Here is a 24,106-nt window from a genome sequence, read left to right as displayed (position 1 = left end):
TTTCAAAATCTGGCTTTTCAAATTAAACAAACTTAATTAATTCTTGATACTTTAAATTTTCTCCAGTGTACAATAACAATGAAAATATAATTTCACACAAAAGTATCTGTACAAAACATTTATTTGAAATTGACATAAAAACAGCTTTTCGTCATATTTGCATAATGTAAATCTGAAATCCATGACAAGCAAACAATAACTAAGGGTGAGGAAATGATTTTAAATGGCTGGACAGAAATGTATTACATGAGGGATGTTGATTGAGCAACTCAGGACTTGCAATGAAATATGTAAAAAACACAGAGTATATATGTAAAAAAAGAGACATACACTCACTGGAACATGCGCTGAAGCCTATTCACTGCCATGCTACTTCCAAAAGGCTGAGAGGAATTTTAAAGAGGAAAAAGGGAGGAGTTAAAAAAGAAGCTTGAAGTGAGAATGTTAGGTGAGGAAGCAGCGTGTGTAGGGTCCCTAAAGATATTGATGCAGGCTGTATTTTCATTGTCTGTCAATAGATGGCAGTGCCAGCACTGTAGAATCACTCTGCAGCAACAATATATAACTCTGTAACTCTTTATACACGAGACGGCAGAAAAGACTGGTTCCAGCTGTCACAACCTGAACTGCACCCACTCTGGTTGGCATTTCTTCAATTACTTCATATCTCACTATATTAATTTTGGTTGATAGAGCCTGTGCATATGTAAATCAATGTGTACATATGCTTTCAGTGAGGATTCAACGCTCTTCAGACATTCTTATGTACACTGGACAGAACCGGGGGAAACACATTTGAGCTTCTTATTGAATCCAGAAAAGTTTTCCTTCATCTTCCACCGAGTCTAAACAATCCGTACCTGCACCTCGAGTCACCGCTGACGTGTGGTCGGACTATTCGGTCAGACGGTTAACTATCGACAGCTGGACTCAACCCGGCGTCATTTCAACCCTTCAAATTTGACACGTTCTACTCTTCAGCATTAAGTAAGATTCCACACTGTTGTGCACGTGCTGTGAACGGAAAGTCATTCGTGAGGGTATGGCACACGCGATATTGACAAATCAACGAGAAACGGCAGTTTGAACAAAATATCAGTCACATCTCGAAAAATGTGATGTCAGTCATTTTTGCCCTGTAGTTAGACATCATTACAACATAAACAGACAGTGTGCTTGTTTTCCAGGGTCGCTTTTGGCAATGGTATAAATAATAAAAGATAGTTATTATTCAATACAATAAATATATCAATAAATAAAAACGACCTCTGAAGTTTTGTAACTTACTTGAAAATATCACTATTGAAAGTTTTTCTAACAGAAACAGCCTTTGTGAAATTCCTTCTCCAACGTTATGTATGAGTAGTAACACTGAACATGTGAAAGGCCGGATGAAGAGATTTCTACTATGTGCCGTGGTTGTACGAAGATTTCTGAATCACTATGCTCTATGAATGAATCATAATTATAGAAAAATGTAACCTAAGTATATTTAGATCATCAAAAGGCATTGAAGAGGTAAGTCTGATGATTAGCAAGACTGCATGTTAACTGTTGGCAGAATAAACGGACAAAATGCTTGTAGTCACAACAAACAAAAAAAAAACATAGCATTATTGTAGTTTTTTTATCCTACATGTGCCAGAGGTCAGTGCATCAGTGAGGCACAGTATAAGTGACATAGTTAATGCCACTTCTACAAACCAGTGTATATGCTTGTCTCCAGGTCGTGTGCTGTGATCTGGGGGGGGGGACCAGAAGAGCGACACACACACACAAACACCCAGAGACTTTCAGTATTTGGCTGCGTGTTGCATTCGCAACAGTCTGGAAACACGCAGCGGTTGGAAATTGACGACTTCAGGATTTTTTTCCTGCTCTTTTTCTGTTTGGGTTGCTGGGTTAGCTATTAGCACAAACCTCCTTCTTCACGGTGTTCATGATAACACGTCGGTGTTTGGCAGATCGTCGACAACCTCGGAGCGCTCATCAGTATGACTCGACCTTCCCCTTTTTGTGTTTTTTTCTTTTCTTTTTAAAACTACTGGCTTCTGAATACATGGCCGGGCCGCCACAAAGAGGTAAGCCTGTTCGTGAGACACAACGTCCGACGACAGCGTCTGTGTGCTTTTTATTTTGTCTTGTATTAAGTCTCTTCTTGACTCGATGTCCGCTGTTGCGTCGGCCTTCAGGGCGTGTCTGCGTGCTTATAGTAGCCTCTCTGCAGCGCCATGGAGGCGATGCTCTCTGCCGAGCGCCGCTGGCCCATGGTCAGCAGAGCGTCTAGCAGGTCGTTGATGTCGGCTTTGAGTCCCTGCCTCTGCATCCAGATCTTCAGTAGTTCATAAACTTTGTCAACAGGGGGGCCGTTTTCCGCGATCCGGATGCTGTTGTCGCTGACTCCGATCGATCGGAAGAACTTGTTGTGGATCCCCACGTCCAGGTGCTCGTCAAACAAATCAAAGCTCTTCTTCAGGGATTTTTCTGACCCTTTAAAAAGAGAGATAAACAGAGAAAGTTAATTGTGAGAATAATAATATAAGTAAACTTTATTCATATAGCATGGTACAAAGATCCTAACAAAAAGTAAAACCAAAAAAAAAATGTAACCAGCCAAGGCAGTTGACTAAAAGGACATTGGCCAAATAAGAGCCAAAGACTAAAGTAAAAATGAATAAAAAATAAATAAATTTTAAATCAAAAGTTTTAATAATAATAATAATAATAATTGCCATGGATTTTAAAAGAAAGACATTTTGAAATGTATTCCATATGCATTTTCTTACAATGGACCTATAGTGGATTGTTAAACTTATAAAAATGAATGTGGCAACAGAGAGCACATTGTCTCTACATACGAATTTGGAAACAATCGGTACATTTCAGTACATTTCCCTTCCGGGGATGTGTAAAAAAATTTTTTTCAAAAGGATCAAACAAATCTGTTAAGCCATGTCTTGTCTAATTTAGCATGAGAAAAAAACAACGGCAAAAAACACTGCATGCTCCAAACCCCTGAAGGATATGGCCTGACCGTCATGAGATTATTAATCTATCAAGCAGCTAATGTGAGATCTTGAGGAGATACTGTTTATTTGACTTCCCTGTGGACTGACATGAACTGCAATAAACTGTGTGGTTTTCTGTGAACAGTGAGCCGCCTTTTTGGGCAAATCAAGTACCACGAAAAATAGCTTCATGAGATGAGCAAAGAACAACCAAATAAATAAGAAATGTCTCTGGAAGTGGAATTGCCCCCCCCCTCGACCAGCAGGAATCTTACCTTGTACTGGCACTAGCTGATGTCGCAGAGGATCGTCCTATAACGAAAAAAATCCAAATATAAATTGGGGAACATGTGAAAATGAAATATGAGACTGGTGCAGAAAGGAACTAAATCTTTCCGGTGCTTCTTATCTTCTCCCCTCACCATGTCTGCAGGGAGCAGTCTGAAGGCAATGGGGCTCTGGTGTGGAGTGCTGCCAGAGGAAGCCGCTGTGGGCAGGGCTGACAGGCTGGTTTGAGACGAGCTGGTTGTGTTAGGGAGGCTGTCCCCTAGTCCCCGGTCCTCGTCCTCCGGCGGAGGGGACTTGGTTATCCCGACCTGGGTCTCCTGCAGCAGGGGCCGAGACTCCGGACGGGACTCCTCACCCTCCAGACCTGCATTCTGATTATTCTGCCTCTCCTCTGCTGTGGCTCCACTCTCGTCCTGCATGGTGGAAAGAGGATGAACATACAGTATCTAGATTATGTCAAATAACAATAATGATGACCTTACAGATCGGCAAAAATGTATCAGGACATCAAAAAAATGTATAAAAAAAACTTAACTTCGTACAGGGCATGATCACACACATTAAATAAGTCTAAAAAGGTGCGTTTCGAGGCAGGAGGTAGGTGGGGAAAGAAAATGTCATGTATATCTAGTGGGAGACTAAGGGCTACACAGATGAAGACTCTATAGAGGATAAACAGACAGGAGAAGGATGGAGGAGGAAGAAGAGAGCTGCAATGATCAATACGGAAGGTGACCAGGGCATTTTCTTGACTTTAGGCTTAGCTTAGAGCTGGGCGTCGTTAGCATAAAAAAAAAAGGAAATGAACAGCAACTTCCCAGATAGTGACTGCTGGCACAAGAACAACAACAATCATTAAGAGGTAAACATGTGAAGTAAGTTATCTTACAATGGGAATCTTCACAATTTCACTGGAATCACACTGGCTCTTTGTGCCTGTTTGACAAAAGAAACATCGCATTAGAGATTCATCCTTATTAAGAGAAACTGCACCACAAAGTACATGTTGTCAACTCACATGGTATTTCACATGAATGTTGCTTGATCACGAACCACCACACAGCCAGTCCGATCAACAATATCAGGATGATGGCCAAGAAAATGTAAGCTATTAAAGGAACCACTGAAAAAAAATAAAAAAAATTAATCAGCACAATTCAAGAAACACCAATCTACAATTTTTAGCAGGAGAAGAGCAGCATGTAACTGTGAAGTCACCTGTGTCGGCTGCGGTGGAAGGGGTCGGAGAGGGAAGGGCTGTGGAGGTTTTGGTCGGGGACGGATCCCGTTTTCGACACAATGAGTTCGAAAAGGGGGTGCACTTCCTCGTCTCCTCCTCCCCTGGTTTACACCTGCAATTTTGTACAAGAATTACTACTTTTAAAGTGATAGTTAAAACATACAAAATGCAGCACGACCTTTGGTGATTCTGATTTCAATTCTGTTGGGATACAAGCTAGTACTTTCAGCCCAAACCAGCATTTATCAATTTATCAAACTTCCAGCTCCCTCTGTAGCTACAAGAGGTTTTTATCATCTCTTTCACACATGCATTAGTAACTCCCAAGACCTGCAAACAAAGTTTGTTGTGCAAAAAATCAGTTCCCCTTTAAGTAAATACTCAAAACAAGTGTCTTAAAGAGAAGTAAACCAGACGTACTTGACACAACGTTTGCAGACTTCACAGGCCTGCTCTGGCACACAGAAGGTCCCCTGTTTGCACTGGCACTTGGTGTCTGCTGTGGTAGTGCACGACGCCGTTACAGTCTGATCTGTGAATAGAGTTGAGAAAGTTGTGAGAGAATGTTGTGAAAGAGCAGACATGTCGTAAATAAGTATAAGAGGGAGGGCCCGGGATGTAAATCTAATCAGATTTAAATAGATCTCCACAAAGACAAACAAAAGGCCACTCTAGAAATGTTTTGAAAGCAAAAAATAAATAAACAATACACAGAAAGATATGGAGCCATGTGATTTGATGAAATTATCTTAAGGGACTGATACATAGATACACAGAGGGCATTATGTGCTTTAAGGAGCATTAACACTGACAGAGAGCCGACTCTCAACCACAACATACCAGCCCCTGCAATTCCTCCTACACAGTAAAATGTAAAGCAGGGTTACACACACATCTGTTATCACACCCAGTTCTATGAGAAGAGTTCAAGAGACGTACAAGTTAACTGGCCAACCTAGAGTGAGTGAGGAGTTCACAACTTCATCTCACTTTATAGAAGCGAGGATGGTGTTTAATAATCACATTCATTAAACTCAAGACCAATCACATAGTGTTGAATAGAACATGGCGGACTTTAAGCTCATTTGGAGGCAGTTTGCCATTAAGAGGTATCGTTTGAAGAAAAACAAAAGGACAAAAAATCCAATTCTGTGTTCCTGAATCTGTCCTCATTTTAATAGCATAATGAGTGAGGGGTATCTGGCACGGTTCATTTATTAAATTGAGAACTCAAAGAAAGTAGCCAGACACAATCAAAATTAATCACAAGCCAATACTCCACCTCCACAGGTCGACCTTTTATAGAGACCTGAGGTTTATGCTCGCCAATTAAGTGATTCCAGCATTAGGTCCATTTCGTAGCAAAACATGAGCACTCTCAGTGACAAAGTTTATAGTAAGTAAAAAGCTCTGCCAAGAAGCTTTTCAGATATTGATTACTAATGAAAATATATGACGAAAAAAGTGTTGTGTTAACTTTTCTACATGCTGAGAATAACTTTGCCAAAGATACAAAGTTCACACTCAGTATTCTGTCCGTAAACACTGTATTTCCGTCATCTGGGAATTAATGAAGAGTTGTAAAGCATTCTGTTAAATGGAAAATATGTGTGTATTTAATGGAGAGACAGTCATTTTGTATCTCTGTGTACATCTGAGGTTGAATATTTTCTTAAGATAAATGATCTCAATAACCACAAAGAGTTTCAATTAAAGTATTGTGTCTCTCCGAAGTGATTTTCTTGTGTCTATATCATAGCTGAAACGCCCTTTGCCACAGGCTTGGTTTTAATGAGTTATTTGATGCAATTAAAGATAGTGTAAAGAATCAGGTTGATAGACAGCTGAGAACAACTGGTGATTGGTCAAGCATGTGTATCGGGAACTCCACACCACAGTCTTAAATACACAGACTCTCTACATCGTCTCACTGTATCTGGAATGTTTTAACTTGACTTTGGTACAATGGGAGGAAGTAGAGCTGCGTCATCCATATTTGTTTGCAATTTGTGGGATTTACACGAAAAAACTAAAGTTTGTCCGACTGACGACGCCATTATTCATCGTTCACCAAATCAGCTCACAGTATTCAGGTCTTGTGATGCATCATGGCTATGAATGTGTTCAGATGAGATGTGCCGTCTGAAAGGGGAATTTCAGCGCTACTCTGTCAAGATGGATGATTGTCACAAACCAGAAGAGTTATGACGTTAAAACCTTCAGGCCGAGCACATGCCCATGGTTGGCTTTAATGAGGTAATACAAATATTGGGCTGGTAGGGAGCGTTCTTATATACACAACTAAGCTTATAGTGTGTTCTATAGGTAATAAATGATTGTCTCAAATGAATTTCATTTTCAATAAATCAGCTAATTATGTTTTTGTTTTTAAGCTACAGTAACGACTATTGCAGACTTTAGAAAGGCAGTTAACAATTGTTATCATGCCAACGGGGACAATGGGTTTGGTTGTTATTATATTAATGACATAATAATCCCAATCAAATTACTAAAACATAAAACCATTTACCGTGGGGCTTGTTTTATTTATTCCAAAAGATAGGGGGCAAAGACTCTGGTGGGACAATTACATTTCTTACATAACAGTTGGCAGTTAGATAAGCACTCAGCCTGCAGCACGACCAGCATCTCAGATATATCACCCAAATATTGGACCATGACAAATAACTACTGATTAAAAGTGAAAATATCAGATGTAAAAATTTGAAAAATGCTCATCGATCGAGTTTCTGAAAATATCTTACAATGATGCTATTGATTTCTGAAACAAATGGTCCCTGTAAGAAAAAATGTCTTAGAAGAGAATTTGCACACAGAGGCAAATTAAAAGTAGTTAAACAAAGCTGATCATGTTAATCAGTCTGTTAATTCAGTCGACTAGAAATCAAGTTGTTGTTTTTCACCCCAGTGGAGCCATTTTACACACTGTTGACCCCGCAGCACTCTCTGCTCCCTTCACGCTGCGCTACAGAAGCTCATTTCAATCTGAGATATGCCGTGTTGGACACACACTGTGACTGGTGCCTGAGGAAAGTGCTATTGTAGGTCAGTTACATATTCATGCTCGGCATTGACTGCAATGTAACACACGGAAGTGAGCAACAAAGCCTTAAAAAGGATGTGAGTCAGGGTAAAAGCAAACCTCCATTTAAAATAACAAACCAGTTGGCAACAAGTCGATATTGAGCTACCAGGACGAAGCTGGTGTCTGAAGACAACACTATACTTTCTTGATTCTGTTATTTTATCACATTGGTAGGTGCGTTGTACAAGTCTGGATGTTATGGGCAGAGACGATGAGGCAGTGAAGCGTCTGTTTAGTCCAAATTGAACATTAACACATTTTTCTGTGTACTTCCTGTCTAATCTAAGCCGTTAATACAGCCCGATTAATCAAAGCTAAAGTCAATAATAGAATGTTCTGATGGAAAACCGCATCACTAATACAATAGTTTCCACAACATTAACTTTAGAGAATGTCCGCACGATCAGGTCCAGACACTTCCCGGAGTTAGGTTTTACGTATGAATAACAGAGCAGAGTTTCTGAATCAGATGCGTTTGGACAAAGATCTCGTTGGAAGTAGGGATCCTGAGTATCTCGAGAGTAGCATAGTAGCATAAAATTCTATTTCAACTTTAGATTGATAGTTGTAAAATGTTGTTGGCCATTCAAATTAATACAGAAATCACAAATAATTGACCATTGACAACAGTGTCAGCCCTTATCCCGAAAAGGTTTCGAAACTCATTGTCTTTCCAAGTTGACATCTTCTGTGTCTTCTGCATGTTTGCCTCCTCCTTTTCATCCAGTGATATTTGAATTACTTTAGTATTTTTCAGTTTTGTGTCTTTCATGTGTTAGAAAACTCATTAACTTGCCCCCTTGCGGAATTCTCTGGTTATAATCCTGCTGTGTTCTCACATGAACTTCCCTGCAGTTCATATGAGGGAGCGGGAAGGAAAACTTCTGGAGACTGTCCGCAACAACTGACTCGGACATTTGTGTTCTCAAATTCAGCTGCTCTGGATAATTTCAGGAGAACATCTGGAGTTCAGAGCATGTCTGAAAGCAGCTCCAGGCAATGCTTTAAAGAGACCGTAAACCGGCTGCATCTGACACCAGACAAGATTCATCCAATCAACAGTAGCCTCGTCAATGTAAGATATTTCATAAAAGGAAATTCACAGGTAACAGCCAATCTGTTTCAAATCTAAGTTTCCTTTGGCATGATCCCTTTAATTTTAACCTATTTCTATGTTGCAAATAAGTTTAAATTAGAGCAAAAACACACAAAGCTCTATTTTTAAAAGTGCAATGAATGAGCACAAAACACACCCTATGTAACACTAGTCTCTTTTCTGTAGCTGCAGCCTTTCATTGGACACAAAGACGCCCAGTGTGGGAGACAATGGGACACAGCCACACCCAGTTCACCCAGGTAGGGCAGACACACACACACACACAAGCAAGTCTCCCGAGACAGGTAACATGCTCACATTCAGTGTATGGAACAAAACAACAAAGGCACGCCCTACTACTCCCTGTAACATCAGAAAATCACATTTTCATAAGTGCCTGTGAAAGACAGGGGGCGCAGACAGTTAGGGGATAACTTTCCAAAACAATATCTTATCTTTGACAAGCTGGATTACAGGAAATTACTTTTATGATTAGTTTTTTAAATTTAGTTTTCCACATTGCTGAAAATGTTAAAGGTTCAGTGTGTAGAATTTAGTGACATCTAGTGGTGAAGTTGAATGTTTAAGCTCCTGCACCTCACCCTCCCCTTCCCAACATGAAAGAGAACCTGTGATAGCCTCCAGTTGTCATAAAAACTTAAAAAGGCGTCTAGTTTGTCCAGACTGAGCTACTGAAAAAAAAACCGGAGAGGACCCGCTCCAGATGTAAATATAAAGTATTGAAGTATAAAGGGCCCATTCTAGGGTAAAGAAAACAACAATTCGTACAATTTAGATAAAACACACTAGTGAAAACATCACTGGGGTTATTTTATCTAAAATTTCTGCCATTAGACCCCTTTCAAAGTCTCGCATACGATACGCGTTGCTGTTTGACTTGTGGGAATGCGTTAAATATTAAATTGATGACATGTTACTATAACTCACATGACAGTACTAGAAATAGCTTCTTCTTAACCGCTCTGAAAAATATGTACTTGCCAGTGGCTGTTCAGCGCAACTGCTGTATTAGAGCAGTGAAGAAGAAGTGATTCCTGAGGACATTTTTAGTTTGTTTTATCTGAATGTGGTATCTGATTGGTACATGTATTTGTGTTCTGCAGATGCCTGACCCAGCACCTTTTGCAGTATCGGAGGCATTTCCAATAATAGTTTCAGGATAAGAAGATCTCTAATTTAGGGTTAAAAAAATAAGGTATATTTAGGGGAGTGTGTGTTATCTGGTGCAAATCAAAATCAAAATCCAGATCTAGGAGATTTAAATGTGGTTTCTCAGGGGATTAGACTTTTTAATCAACTTATTGGAGCACAATGGAGATTTACTATAAGAAAAAAATGAAAAAAGACCAGGTTGTAAAAAACAAACTAGATAGTATATTAACTCTCAATCAAACTTTTTTTTTTCATTTGATCATATGAAAAAAAACAGTCAAAATGAAGAGTTACCTAAACGGCAGTGGGTGCACGGCAGACAGCGGTTCATCCCGTTGGAGTGCTCAGTGTAAGTCTGTCCGTGCTCACAGGGAAGACACATCCCTTGCTCATGGTCTCTCTCACAGGCCTTCTGCACATAGGTTCCTGCAAACAAAACAAGAGATCACTCAGACAACAACTCAAGTGATTAATGGTTACACTGATTTGTACGGCCACATCCTGACGTCACTAATATGATGCATTTCCTGCTAAAACAGGATGTTGAGGCAGGACATGCAGCTTGACATTTACGAGAGTAAAGTGTTATCTTTGCTTAAATTTATTAACAGTTTGACATGAGATTTTCCAGGAAGACGTCCTCATTTCTTGGTGACTGGAGGTATGGAAACGGATTTACTGAGCAACACAGCAATTTGACCTCCTCCAATGGTTGATTCTCCTTCTTTTAATTTCTATACTGAGGTCATGCATGCTGGAAATAAAACAAATTGATTATCATGTGTTTTCAGGAATTATCTGATGCACACATGAAAAATAACAACAACAACAGATTGGCTGCAAAGACGTCTTAGGTTGAGCACAGTGAATATTCTGAAAAGCTTGAAAGGCCCAGAAATGTTGGTATTGGGTACAATTGTTTGGTTCAGGGCTAAAAACTGATTTTCAAAGTTTATCCAGGCCAAAAACATTAGGCATGATTAAATAAAAGATCATACTGATGAACAGAAGGAAACACATTTAATTCCATTAAGTTGTCGCAGTGGTTTTTAAATATGTGTCAAATGTGACCAACTGGCAAGAATGCAGGAAAACAGAATACCAATGTCTCACACACACACTGCTGTTTTTTATGCTCATATTCATTAATTCTAATAATAATAACTTTTAATTGTCTCAATATTATTTTGTACTTTTGTTTCTATGGACATTGACAAGGCCTTAGCTTTTCACTATAAGAAATTAAGTTGATTAAAGTACTTACACTTTCACCAAATCTGTTAAGTCAAAGAGACACAAAACTATGTGATGAAAGTAAACACAAGGTTTTAAACTCCTAATGAATGTGTTCATGCAGAAATTATTCGATAAAGGAGCATGTGTTTTAGAAAAGACATATTAGTTAATAACATTTGGGATTTACGACTGCTGAATGTGTCTGTATGAAGTTTTATTTATAAGGAAAAAAACTGAAAAACAAACCGTGAGTTGATTCAATAAAAAACAGGATTTCTCAGTATTCATAATGGTAAATGTATAATTGCATTAGCCTAGCAGCATCATGCAGTAATTGCATCTTGACTGAATAGGTTAATGGCTTTACCAAATTATTTACATACTAAATAAAGGGTTAGGGTCAATTTTTTCCTTATCTTGGTGCTTCACTCTGCTTTAATGAGTTGGAGATGGAGCAGCTCCTGGACATCGCACATTCTTTACACAATTGCTACAAAACTGGTGTATGATACAGTGTAGGTTATGGGTTTGCTTTGGTTATTGTCAGCTCTTTTAATGCATTGCAACACTAACATCAAACTTTCCAGAAGTGGATTCGAGATCTGAAGGCTGAGTTTGAAGGTGGGTGTGGTTCATTCCGTGTGGACTGAGCGCTCATGTAATAATGTAATAATCCAAGTTGTCATGGGTTCGACCGGCGAGATCCCATCACAGCTGAAGGGGGATTGTACATTGTTCACGTGTTCCTCCTCACCTGCATGGCAGTTGAGGCAGCAGAGTGTCTGGTGGTGGTACTGCTCGTTCTCCACGCAGGTCCTGTGTTGTCGCAGAGTGAGGTTTCTGTATTCTTCGCCGGACCGCTGCGATGCCGGAAGGTCCGCTGAGTGACACACCAGCCCAGCACTGAGGAGTGCTGCCACCAACACCTGAATCATCAAGGTCATGGAGGTGGACAAGAAAAGAAGGGAAGGGGGAAAAAAGACAAAAACTTAGCTTTATCATGTGTATCCACATTATACAGACTCACCCACCCAGACTCATTAGATAAAGGACAGTAAAGAGGAGAATCTATCTTCATAGGAAACCTTGTGTGAGCAATCTACGGCTTAATGTGAACCATCTGATCTGAACATCTGCCGTGGGAAAGCAATTACGGGAGACATGCAGCTGGTCAGAACTGGAGGCAAAACAATCCTGTGTGTGCACGACCAAGAGCTACACAGCAGCTACCTGCAGTGCAACAGGCAGCCTAACTTAATTATTTCATGATCTAGTTTTCTTAAAAGTAAAAGAGTCTGCTTCCTCCATTGTGGGTGTACCATAAAAGGTTTTTGATAAGGTATCTCAGCTAACACCAGCACGGTGCCCATATCAAATGTGATTCCAGAAGCCCCATTCATGTAGCGGATAATAACAGGCCTGTGTAGGTGGGGTACTGAGAAGAATATGGCCGAACACTTTAGTGTGGCCCCCGGGCGCTGGTGTTTATTCACACGCTTTTCACCATGTCAATGTGAGAAGGCCCCATTCATTGGCAAACAACACACTTTAGTGCCTCTACTTCAAATGACCCACATTCTTAAACCCCGGCTCTTTGAATGCCGCGACATGAGACACCGCTACGAAGCGCCTCAAACGCAACGCGACACCTCCTGGGTAAATGAGAGGCCTAGATTTGGAGGTTTTGTCTCTCTCTCTCTCCCCCCTCTCCCCACCTCTAGCAGACCAGGAGAGAAAGAAACAGGTTAGGGTGGAGCGGGCCAGGTTGAGAGGGAGAAAGAGACGGAGGAGGGTCAATAAAAAAGTGAGACAATGTAGACAACGGGCTGAAGATGGGATGTTCTAGTGGGAATACAGAGTCTTAAAAAGACCGTGTGGGAGAATGAGGGAAAGAAAGGCTGGAGAGCACAGAGGCAGACGTAGAGAAAAGAGGGACAGGCCGGGGCCGAGACGAGCTCCTGACGTTAGACTTGGCTCTCTGGAGGGCCGCCATGCCTTGTTGCTCAAAGGAACTTTCCCCTCTCTCGCTCTCTCACTCTCGCTCTCTGCCTTTTCCCTTCACTCTGCTCACGTCAGACTTTCCAAAGACGCTGAAAGGCAGACGTGGAGGGGCAGACAACCGGCAGAGCAGTCACAATCACACCATTTAGATCTATCCAAACATTCTGGGGAGTGGGGAGGCAGAAGAGAGACGGAAAGGGGGAGGGAGATAAAATGAGAGAGGATGGGAGAGGAGAGGACGGTGGGGGGATAACAGCTTGCATGACACAGGGTGAGTCTTTAGACTTGAATACACTGTGTGTGTGACTGCTGGTGGGGTGGGGGGAGTAGAGGGACATGGAACTGGGGAAGGAGTAAGTGGAAGGCCGTGTGAAAAGGCAAAGAGAGAAAAATGTGTACATAAGCACATGTAGCAGTGGAAAGAGAGATGGGGGGAAAAAAGACAAGTGGGAAAGAATGAGCTGCTGCGTTGAAGGTAATCCTACACCTCCACAGAGCAGAAGGAGAAAGTTAGATTTTAATCAGTGCCCCCAAAAAATATTTTTATCCAGGTGTGAGAAGCTAATAAATAACTACAGTCAATCAGAAGTCAAAACTCAAGGGTCTCTTTGACAGTGAACATGCACAGACGGCACGGGGATTACATCATTTCACATCTTTGTTCGTTTCGGCGCCCGTTATTTAAAACATTCCCAGGTGTATCCAATCCCGGTAGCTAACCTGCTATGCTCCGCAATTCAAGGGTGGTGCACAGACGACACAGTTGTGTTTTTAAAAAGGGAAATACAGCTGAAGCTGTGGATTGTCTTATTACATGTTCATCTGACAATCAATTCCCAGATGAAGCTATTTGCTGTTTGGTCTTTAAACTGTAAGAAAATGTTGAATCGTGTTCATCACCTGTCCGAGACGTTGCAATCAAATGTCCAGCCGACAGTCCAAAAACCCAAACATATTCCGTTTACATTGATGTAAAACAGGGACGAGCAGTAATGGTTGGATCTTATACAAATTATTTAAAGGATAGTCAACAGATAGTCAAAATAATTAATGATTGATTTTCTTACTTTTCTATTGACCAACACAAGGCCCTGAAGTGCACTCATGAAACCACATTTCAATTCACCTGTTCCAGATTTTAATTTGGATCTGAACCAAATTGCCCCGGATTTATATATTATAAATATCCCTTAATCTATATACATACATTAATTGTTCTCTGAGAAAACAACAAAAATTGGGGAAAATGCCTTTTCTCGTAGCTTTGATGAAAACAAAATTGCTCGATCCGCACAGATTCCTCCTTGGGATTCCCCAGCGTAGTGAGTAGTTTTTGCATATTCCTGCAAACCAACCAATCAACAAAACTTACAGATGCAGAAAAAACATATCGTCCTTTAAAGAAGGTTTAGATTGAAAAGTAAAAAATACATTTAGTGATGCTGATGGTTTAGGAAATGTTTTATGTGACAGCAGAGATTCTATTCTCTATGTGCTAATATGACAATCCAAAACAAGCTTCCAGTTTTTATTTTGTAATAAACATTGTTAACTTTGTCAGTGGGAATCCTGTTTGTGGTATTTTTTCAGACACAGACTGTTTGGACTCACGGAAAACAAACAAGGCCTTCAACATGTGTTAACACTAATATCCTACGGCTTCTAGACTACATGGGCACAAGTGCTCTGTATACATAAACGCTATGGGCAGCCACAATGTGGCTTAGTTTTACCTCTATAACCGAGCGCGGAGTAAGACTGAGTGACCATAACCTCAGTGTAGAAAGCCCTCCAAACCCACAATTCCTGGAAACCGTCCAAACCTCGGCTGAAGTGGTTCCACTTCACAGCCTTTCTCCATCCTCTGTACAATGAGTGGGCCGGACTGCAGATCATTTGGAGGAACAGTGTCCTATTGTGACGCTTCCAGCCTGCATGTATGATGGGTTAGTGCTGTGCTTGTGTGGATGCAAGTTAAACTAATAAGTCACAATAAAATAATGAGAGACCTCCTGTTTTTCTGACAACAGAAGCTTCCCTCCACTTCCTCCATAAACACCCCACGTTCTTCCAACTGGACGAACGGCCTTGGCACAGAATGCCGTGTATACTGAGAATGCATTTGTGACTAAATGACAGGACATCCTCTCAGTTGACCCAGGTTATCAGTGGGCCATTTAAGGGGGCTGTGATCACTCCATATTCCAGAGGAAATTACACTGACCTCCATTATAGAGAAGTTTTATAAAAAGGGCAGAAACAGAAAATGCAATGAACTCTCACACACAACACAAGACACAGACACGCAAGTGAACCAAGGGAGATTCTTCATTTCATACTGGACAGATGATTTCAATCATAGCCGACTGATAAGGACAGACATGATGTACCACATTATGCTCCTGTATCCGGAGTGGGACCTGAATTTGTATCATGCTTTTCTTATTAGCTGATCTTTTTCTTCCATCAACGGTTGTTGACTAGTGACAGTTACGATATTATACAGCCACACGGAGAGAGAAGAAAACAGCAAGAAAAGAGCTATTGAGAATTTTTTATTCAGAATATCAAAAGACCTGTTTTGACATTCACATATGACTTTTCTCAACTCACTCATGCAGACTACAAAACCAGCTAAAAAGCTGAAACTGCCACTTTGTAGTTTATGCAATTTATCTAATCCAGTTTTTTAATTTAACCTCAAGTGCCCAGTGATATAACAACTTAATCAGTCTATCGGATTAAAGACGGTCAGCAGCTGTAGTGTCTGAGTCCACAAACACGTTAACCAACACTGATAAGTGACCGTTACTATTTTCATTTTCAGGATTCACTAAAGAATTTAGCTATTTTCCCCTGATGATATATCAGCACTGTAGTTCAGAACATGTTTCACTGCAGCTGCTGATTTGCAACGCATCATAAACGACTTTAACATGAAACGTTCACTTCAGCTCAAATGCCAGCAACATGTGCTTTCCTCTGACCTCACCCCAAGTCACGTCTTTATCAAATACCATGGCCTCCCGCAGCCACAAAAGAGAGAGAGAGAGAAACCCTCCTCCACCTCAAAAGTAGAGACAGTACAGCGTTTGTATTACAGCTGCAGAGACTGAGAAGTTCATTTAAAGTCGGAGTTTGTGGAAAAATCTCACAAATCAAGTCCTCTCGGTGTTGAACAATTTTCCAATATTTTCCCTCGCTTAATTTTTTTGTTGCGATTAATTCTCTAATTGTCTTATCTAACTGCATAAATACTATCTAATGTCATGTGTTGTGCTCGAGGCACATGCACAGCTGCAGCTTCCACAACTTACTGGAGCCATCACAAGTTTTCCAAAACCCCTAATTATTCTGTTAACAATATTATTTGGAGCAGGACCAGATTAATCTGCTTCATCTGCTGAAATAATTAGTTATTGTTTTGATCAACTAATCCAATGATTGAGTAACCAACTAATAATTTAAATCAATTTCAACTAGAAGCTTTGTATCTTGTCGATATTTTATATTATTTACCATGAACTACTTTAAACTTCTCAATGGTGGTTTACAGCGCGATACCAAATGGAACAGAAATGCAATACAACAACAGTTGTCCTCTATAATTAGTTTAACAGTGAAGAGACGGATCAGTCAAGATGACGGATAAAGTACAATTTGTCCTAGACGACACTAAATCCAATAAGCAGTGGCATTATTCTGATTCTCTGCGCTGACCTTGACAGGACAGAGAGGACAGTGAACGCACCGCGGGCTCTGCTTTGCAGATAAATCCTGGCCTTCGCTGAGAGCACGGGGAGGTGCCCAGGCGTGACTCTTTAGTGATAAATGAGGCTGACATTTTGTGTTAGATAATGAAGACAAGTACAACCCAGCTCATGTCAAGTGAGACAAGTCTGACACTTCCTACAAGGAAAATCCAGAATTCAGCCAAGTTTGGGTACATTCATCATTATAAAGCTGGATGAAACAAAATGAAGAGAATAACACCCAGTGCCATCTTGAAACAGTCAGACAAGAAAGTACTAACAGTGTGAAATCCGTACTGGTTACACACACACACATACAATAGAGTAGACAATCACACATACAGTGTATGTGTGGGAGCGTGTGAAAAGCGGCAGCCCCCTCCTCTCAGGGAGAACAGGAAGCTTGAGACAATACAGAGGCTTCATGCAGGGTTCAGCTCCAAACTGTTCCCTCCACAGCAGCCGGCCTCAGAGCAGGCCCAGCAACCGATTAGACCCACAACATATCCGCTAGGCTGGATATTTATAACTCGAGGAAGCAGCCGCTCCACGACACAAATTCTTGAGTTTCCTCGGGACGTATGCTTCGCCGATGAGAAGAGCGTGACGCTGTGTCACAAGCAGGTTAGGTAACATTCACCTTCATACCAGAGCAAAGAGTGAAACAACAAAAACAATCTGCAGTGACGACAGTTTCAATGAATTTCCAACTTGTGGGTGACAGGGGGTCAACCACAAGTTGGTGAAATGATTGATTCCATTGCTTTGGTTTGTTCTTTTGATGAGTGAAAGAGAGAGGCCTGCTGAAAGTGTGAAAGCTTGAAGAGTTGTAAACAGGTGCAGCATGACGCACACTGTGAAGTCGAGGTGGTCTCTGTGGTTTCTAAGGGTCGCTCGCTCACGCCTCTACACAACACAATTGTGACGCACATGGTATGCTATTGAGGGATAAGCAAGGACATTGAATTTGAAAGATAGCAACATTCAAAGATTGAATTTCGAGATTTGCGTGCAGGGAGGCTTTTAACTTAGGCTTTTCAAATTCTGATTAGGCCCTTCACGGAGAGGCAGAGTGGCGACTCACAAGACAACTCCAGGAGGGAGAGAATGAAAAGAGCAAGAAAGGGTGACTAATAGATTCAAGTATGTGCAGGAATCCATCCGCTCACTCTAGAGACAATCACATTAGCTCCATTAAAGCTTGTCTTTGTAGAAAGAGTGGAAAAATGTATGTGAAGCGCCGGCAGTTCATAGGCTTCTTTATAAACACATCCCAAGAAAAATGTGGAATATGTGAATGTTGAAGCAGGTCAACAAGGACCATCAATAGCTGGAATTTAAGTTGGATTTATGTCTTTCTAAACAGATGTCCATTCTCTGGACAAAGGTTGAGATTGTTTCTGAGCCTCACCACTGCTGTTATATTCTGGTCATTTATCCAGGAGAGCAGGAAGTCAAAGGAAAGAACGCTGATCCAAACCTTATGTCTTAGACCTTATGTCTGGTCTTTTGTTTATAATTATGAGGTGATCCTAAATGTCAGAGCATCCTACACAGCCATTTTTACATTTTTAAGATACTTAGACTTGCCAAGTCGGAAAGGAGGTCGGTAACTAAGAAAGTTCTTCATTATCAACTGGAATGGCAGTCAGTGGAGTCCATACTTCCACCAAGGCCCAACAGTCCCCTAATGACACCATATTTAAATTAAATAGATCCGACAATTTACAATTGGATGCGCACCAAATTGCACATGATCATAGATAATGTAATAATAAAACATGCCTGATTTGTTTCCATCAAGATCCATGAATCCTTCTAAGAAAATCAATGAAAATGTTGAAAATGTCTTGTCACACAATGTTAAAGGGGACAATATTTATGAAACAGACCCCTGATCTGGATCCGCATCAGCATTTAATTGGTTCCTCCCTGACACATCACATCCTTCCACCAAGTTTCATGGTGATAGTTCCAGTTGCTTTTGTGTGAACTGGCCTACAATCAAACCAACCAACAAACAAACAGGACAGGGGTGAAATCATAACCTCCTTGGCAGAGGTAATTAATCCACTGAATAGTTTAAGATTCAAGAAAATTCATGGAGATGCCATAAAAAAGTTATTTAGTTTGGGATAACATAACATTAGAAAAAAAGTAGTGAATCCTGACTATTGAAAAGCGTCAACAAGACAAATTGATTTTTTCTGATTGAAAAATAATTGAATACATGAATTGATTTTTAAAGTTATTGGTAATTTTGATAATTGACTAATCAATTTCTGAAATCCCCACATTTGGCCGCATGATGGGATTTAAATACTAACTTTTCTACTTATTAGTTTCCCCCTGATTTAGTCTTGTATAGCAGACCTAATTCTACAATGCTGTGGCCGGAGAAAAGCACTCGGTTTATTGTCTCTTTGACCAATCACAATCAATTCTGGCAGCATGGACCCCAGGAAGCAGCGCCGATTCAAAGCAGGATCAGAGAGGAACTTGTTTTGCTGGAACAACTTCATGTAGGTAGGTTTACTGTCATTATTTGGCGAATTTGAATGAAAATGTCTCAATAAAACACTAAAAATGTCAGCTGCGTCCACCTAAATCTTTGCCAAAACTTGCCACAATCATGGATTTAGACTACTTCTCATCATATACAGCACTAAAAGCCCACTTTCCAAAGACATTAAATTCCAGTTTTGTGAGGGAGAAAAAAGCAAGAAAATCATTATGTTGGGATCATAGAATAATTACAAGAAGTATTTTGGTATTTAAATGAAATTATAAATTGATAATCAAAGTCTATTAACAACAATGAATGCCATACATTGGAGTTAAATAGCCAACCCTGGCTTTATTCTCATATCTGCAAATCACTCTCTAACACATTCCTCCCAGTAAGCATTACGCCTGCGTCTTAAACATTGTAAAGAGGTAGAGTCAAAACAGAAATGAGTTCAAGAGAAATAAAAAAACAAAGTTGAGAGTAGTTTTGTACCCTTAGGCAACCAGTGTCTAGCTCTGGTGTAATGTCATCAAAGAGAACTGTATACCTGTGACTCATGTGATCTGACCTATCACATGATTCTGAACACATGGCAGAGTTGCGCGTGTGTGATACAGTTGTTTGCAAATTCCTGATGACATGAGTTAAGTGAGTTCAACTTGATTTGTCCCACGAGAGGAACAGCTACAGTAAGAATTACAAAATATGTGAACATTACATTGAGTTAAACCCTCTCTGCTCACATGTCTGACAATAGGAAGGAGTAGCTCCTCACAAAAATCTCTGCCAGGGTCACCGTCTGACTTGCAGTAAATCCCTACTTATCTCTAGATGGACCTTTCACGTGAGCTCTGACTTGCCTCCACTGGTATGCATTATATGAGCTCACAGCACCTGACCAGGTGGCACTCCCTGAATGAGTCAGTAGGCCTTTGATAACTGCAGACTTATTCACCTTGACGACGTCAAAAGCTGCAACAGGTTACGCAATAACCCTCACCATCAGTAATACAGTATCTCTGCCCTCATGGTTTCCTGTAAAAACTTGAGTGGAAACTTTAACCCGTTTTGGTAAAAAAAAATTAATAAACACTCACTTACATCTAGCTTTTGTCTGAAATGGTAACAGACTCACTCCCGGGTCAAATGACTCTGCAGCGGACACAGGCTTTTATCGGCTCTGGCTCCAATCGACTTTGATGGAAACGTGACACCTGGGTGAACAGGCTCATTTCTTCTTCTTTATATTGTCACTCTAGACACTAATCATGCCCTTTCTCTGTGCAACGTTGCGATGCTATTTGAGCTTCCAGGAGTTGGCGCCTGGAAGCGTGTACTTATTGATTTTTTTAACATATTGGGAACAACGTGCAACAGTGATTTTGTTCCTCTACGATTCATGCAAAACCCAACTCTGGCAAGGTGAAGTGAGAGAGCTTCTCAGTTTTAGGCACGTTTGTGGCCAATCTGGTGGAAACCACAGAAAAAGCTTACTCTTCCACTGGTAGTGGGAAAGAGGTCAGTCACCTTTATTTTGTGGGTTTACCCGCGTTTTAAAAAACTGTTATTTTGTTCATCCTGTAAAGGAGGAAAGGGTCATGCAAATAAAAAAAAAGGCAAACAAGCACCTGGTGTCTGACAGTGAGTGAGTTGCACTGCATTGCATCACTCAGTTTACTGTAGCTTCTCTAAGCCACAGGCTCGGCTGTAAACCGTTCACATGGTCAGAGCAGCGGTCACAGTTTCAGGGAAAGCTACAGAGAGTGGCCCATTTGTTGACAACTACTGTCACAGTGTCCCCAGCGACACAGCTTGGCCTCAGCTTGTCCCAGATGTCAGTCCTGCCCTCGTCTGTGTTGTCCACAGAGAGAGGGGGGAATATTTCCTGTGTGAACCCACACCCAGACCCACAGTAAACTGCAATCACAGATAGTGATCTAGTGTACATTTGCATGGGCATGACAATTCTAAGAAGTAAACTGATGCCATTAATATCGGCATATCTGTGTACTCTAGACAGGAAGTTTACTGGACGGCCAGGCACGTACACTCAAGGCAATTTGAGGGGGGCTGGGGGATTAGAGAGAGGGGCAAAGGGGGAGAGGGCTGGCGGTGGGGGGGGGTGAAGTTTTCCTGGTAGTCCCTTAGCAACAGGGCCTGCTGGCGAGGCCTCCAGAATGTACTGTGGTTTACAGAGGAGATAAACATTGACTTTGCCACCCGGAGAAGTAAATCTGATTTCAGTAACGGAACACTGCACGACTTAAAACACAGTTCCGACAAAGCAGAAAGCAAACAGTAATGCTCCAGGGCACCCCGGCAGAATTTAAATCTACTTTGACTGCAGCATTTACAGTGAGCAGAGCTACAGTATTAACTGTAAGGTATTTCATCACACAAGACATGTGATGAAATACCATGTTAGTTTGAGGACTCCGCTGACCATCTACGAAAAAAGCAAAACTTCCTTCCTTTTGTTGCATCATTAAGAACCCTGATTCTTTTTCTGTGTTTTTTCTCAAACTATGTCAACCATTAAAGGGAAGTGAGAGTCTATCCTAAATTTTTTTATTAGTCCAGAAGAGTATTAATAAATAGTCACACTTCGAGCCCTTACAGTGAGCTTACAGTGTTCCTGGTGTCAGGCTTTGGTGCTGCGCAGCTGGAAAAAACAACAGCAGAGGAATGAAAAGACGTCTCTGTGAAGGCTCCGGAGTGGAATAATGTTGCATGGAAAAACTTTTGCGAGACGGTGGCTTTAATTGACAAACTGGCAAGTAGATTTCTGGGCTTTTCAGGGGTCAAACTGATTACGGCCTCAGACATGTTGCAGAACCCCGTGGTTCTCACACTGCGCGCACAGTGGGATTTAAGTCTTTTTCGGAGCAGAAGTGCCCTCCACATGCAGGCCGGAGCTGCGCCGCACTATTAATAGTGCCTATAAGGGCCCGGCTACAACCGCTGTGACAGACCGAGAGCCATCATACGCTCAATGTCTGCACATTATGACCACATGATGTCCAACACAGATGGTGGCATTAATGGTGGGGTGGGGGGAGGAGGCGGAGGCTGAGTGAATGATACAGCACATGTACTGTACTGAGCACAAGAGAGCAGGGGCAGGAGCCAATGTAGTTCAGGTGAGCGCCGCGTCTGGACCGAAATAACCATCTTCAGTCAACAACATTCAAAGCAACAACAAACACAGTGTTGTCTTCCTGTGTGCGTGTGTGTGTGTGTGTGTGTCTTCCACTGGGGACAATGAACAGGCTTGTTTCATCTACTTGCTAAAGTTCACAGGCCTGGTCGTGATTTCAGCTCCCGTGTCACAGCACAGCGTGCCCACAAATCAGTCCAAGTGTGTGTGTGTGTGTGTTTGGTCAAAGTATTAAATATGCTGTAGGGACCTAAACACAGGCACATTATGAAAACTTGTCTTCCTTAAGGAGACAAAAGGCAAGTCCCCATAATGTGAATCATTACATTAGAGTCAAGACATGTTTTAAAGGTAAAGTTTAGGTTAAGTTTAGGCTTAGGCAAATAGTAAGTATGGTTAAGGTTTGGTATAGGGTTAGGGTTGGTCAAGTAGAAACTCTGGGTAAGGTTAGGCAAGTATAAACTGTAATTAAGGTTAGGTTTGGTTTAGGGTTAGGCAGGTAATACTTATGTTTAAGGTTAGTTTTGGTATTACTTAGGCAAGTAGAAACTCTGGTTAGGGTGAGAATAAGTCGTCAGGAAATCACTGAAAGTCAATGTTATGTCCTCAGAAGTCACGGAGACACGGCTGTGTGTGTGTGTGTGTGTGTGTGTGTGTGTGTGCCTCCATGTTTCCACAGCCTTATCACGACCGTGGTGTGTGTGTGACTTGAAAATCACTGATAGACTAATAAGTGAACGGGACCCGCGGAGCTTCCAGCATAGTTTGACCATTAATGGAGATTCACTAGGTGACACAGACTCATGGACATTCAACAGAGTCCAGGACAGCAAAGAGCCGCTCGTCGTGTTTACTTACAGAAAGTTTCCCGAGCACCGGATCCAAGTTCATCTTTGGAAGCTTCGAGATGAACTCTCGATCCCGCGGAGGTCGCGTTGAAAAGCCGCCACAACCTGAGCGAGTCTGGGAAAAGCAAAAAAAGGAAAAAGAAGCGCTACAGCGAAGTGGAAGGCAGCCGAGCGAGTCCCGCTTTCAACCCGTCCTTCATCCGGAATCCTCCGTGAGTTCCTCTGTTCTCACACCGAACTTTCCCTGCGCTGTCCCGGGAGAAGCTTCGACACAGTCCCACACACAAGTGAACGTTTCTCCACCTCCAGCGCCGCTGACGTCAGAGCGGCCCGCAGCCAATCAACGGGCTCCTTTTGGAACCAAGAAATAAGCAGCGTCCTACAGCGCTAAGATGCAATATTTTAAATAGTTTTAAAATAGTTTTAAAATACTTTCCAGGTATTCTTTTATTACCTAACTACAATTATTCTGAGAGCTTTTTCTTGTTCGATGAGGGTAGCCTCTTCCATAATGCTGTGGACGACTACATCAACTATACCTACTGTATGTTTTGTTTAATAATACACACTCTGACATATAAATAAAGAATGCTGCAGGTCATGCTACTGATAAACACTTGAATGAAAAAGTATCCAAACTAACTTTACAACAAACTTATGTTCAAATGACTTTGGCCAATAAAAAAATAAAC

The 24,106-nt window shown here is 41.3% G+C and overlaps 1 protein-coding gene across 1 annotated transcript; it reads right to left on the bottom strand.

The window, feature by feature from the left end:
- Positions 1-103: 103 nt before the first annotated feature.
- Positions 104-23,705, bottom strand: tnfrsfa (tumor necrosis factor receptor superfamily, member a). Its single transcript, XM_061085425.1, has 10 exons — positions 23,425-23,705; positions 11,902-12,073; positions 10,206-10,337; positions 4,957-5,068; positions 4,515-4,648; positions 4,315-4,419; positions 4,186-4,232; positions 3,431-3,709; positions 3,284-3,320; positions 104-2,490 (listed from the first exon to the last, which is right to left on the bottom strand). Exons 1-10 carry the CDS (start codon positions 23,455-23,457, stop codon positions 2,189-2,191), a joined length of 1,353 nt encoding a protein of 450 aa, XP_060941408.1. The 5' UTR covers positions 23,458-23,705; the 3' UTR covers positions 104-2,188.
- Positions 23,706-24,106: the final 401 nt, after the last annotated feature.

The sequence above is a fragment of the Limanda limanda genome, chromosome 1 (assembly GCF_963576545.1).
Source record: "Limanda limanda chromosome 1, fLimLim1.1, whole genome shotgun sequence".
Taxonomy (NCBI): domain Eukaryota; kingdom Metazoa; phylum Chordata; class Actinopteri; order Pleuronectiformes; family Pleuronectidae; genus Limanda; species Limanda limanda.
The sequence above is the reverse complement of the archived record's forward strand: the minus strand, read 5'-3'. Positions and strand labels throughout refer to the sequence as shown.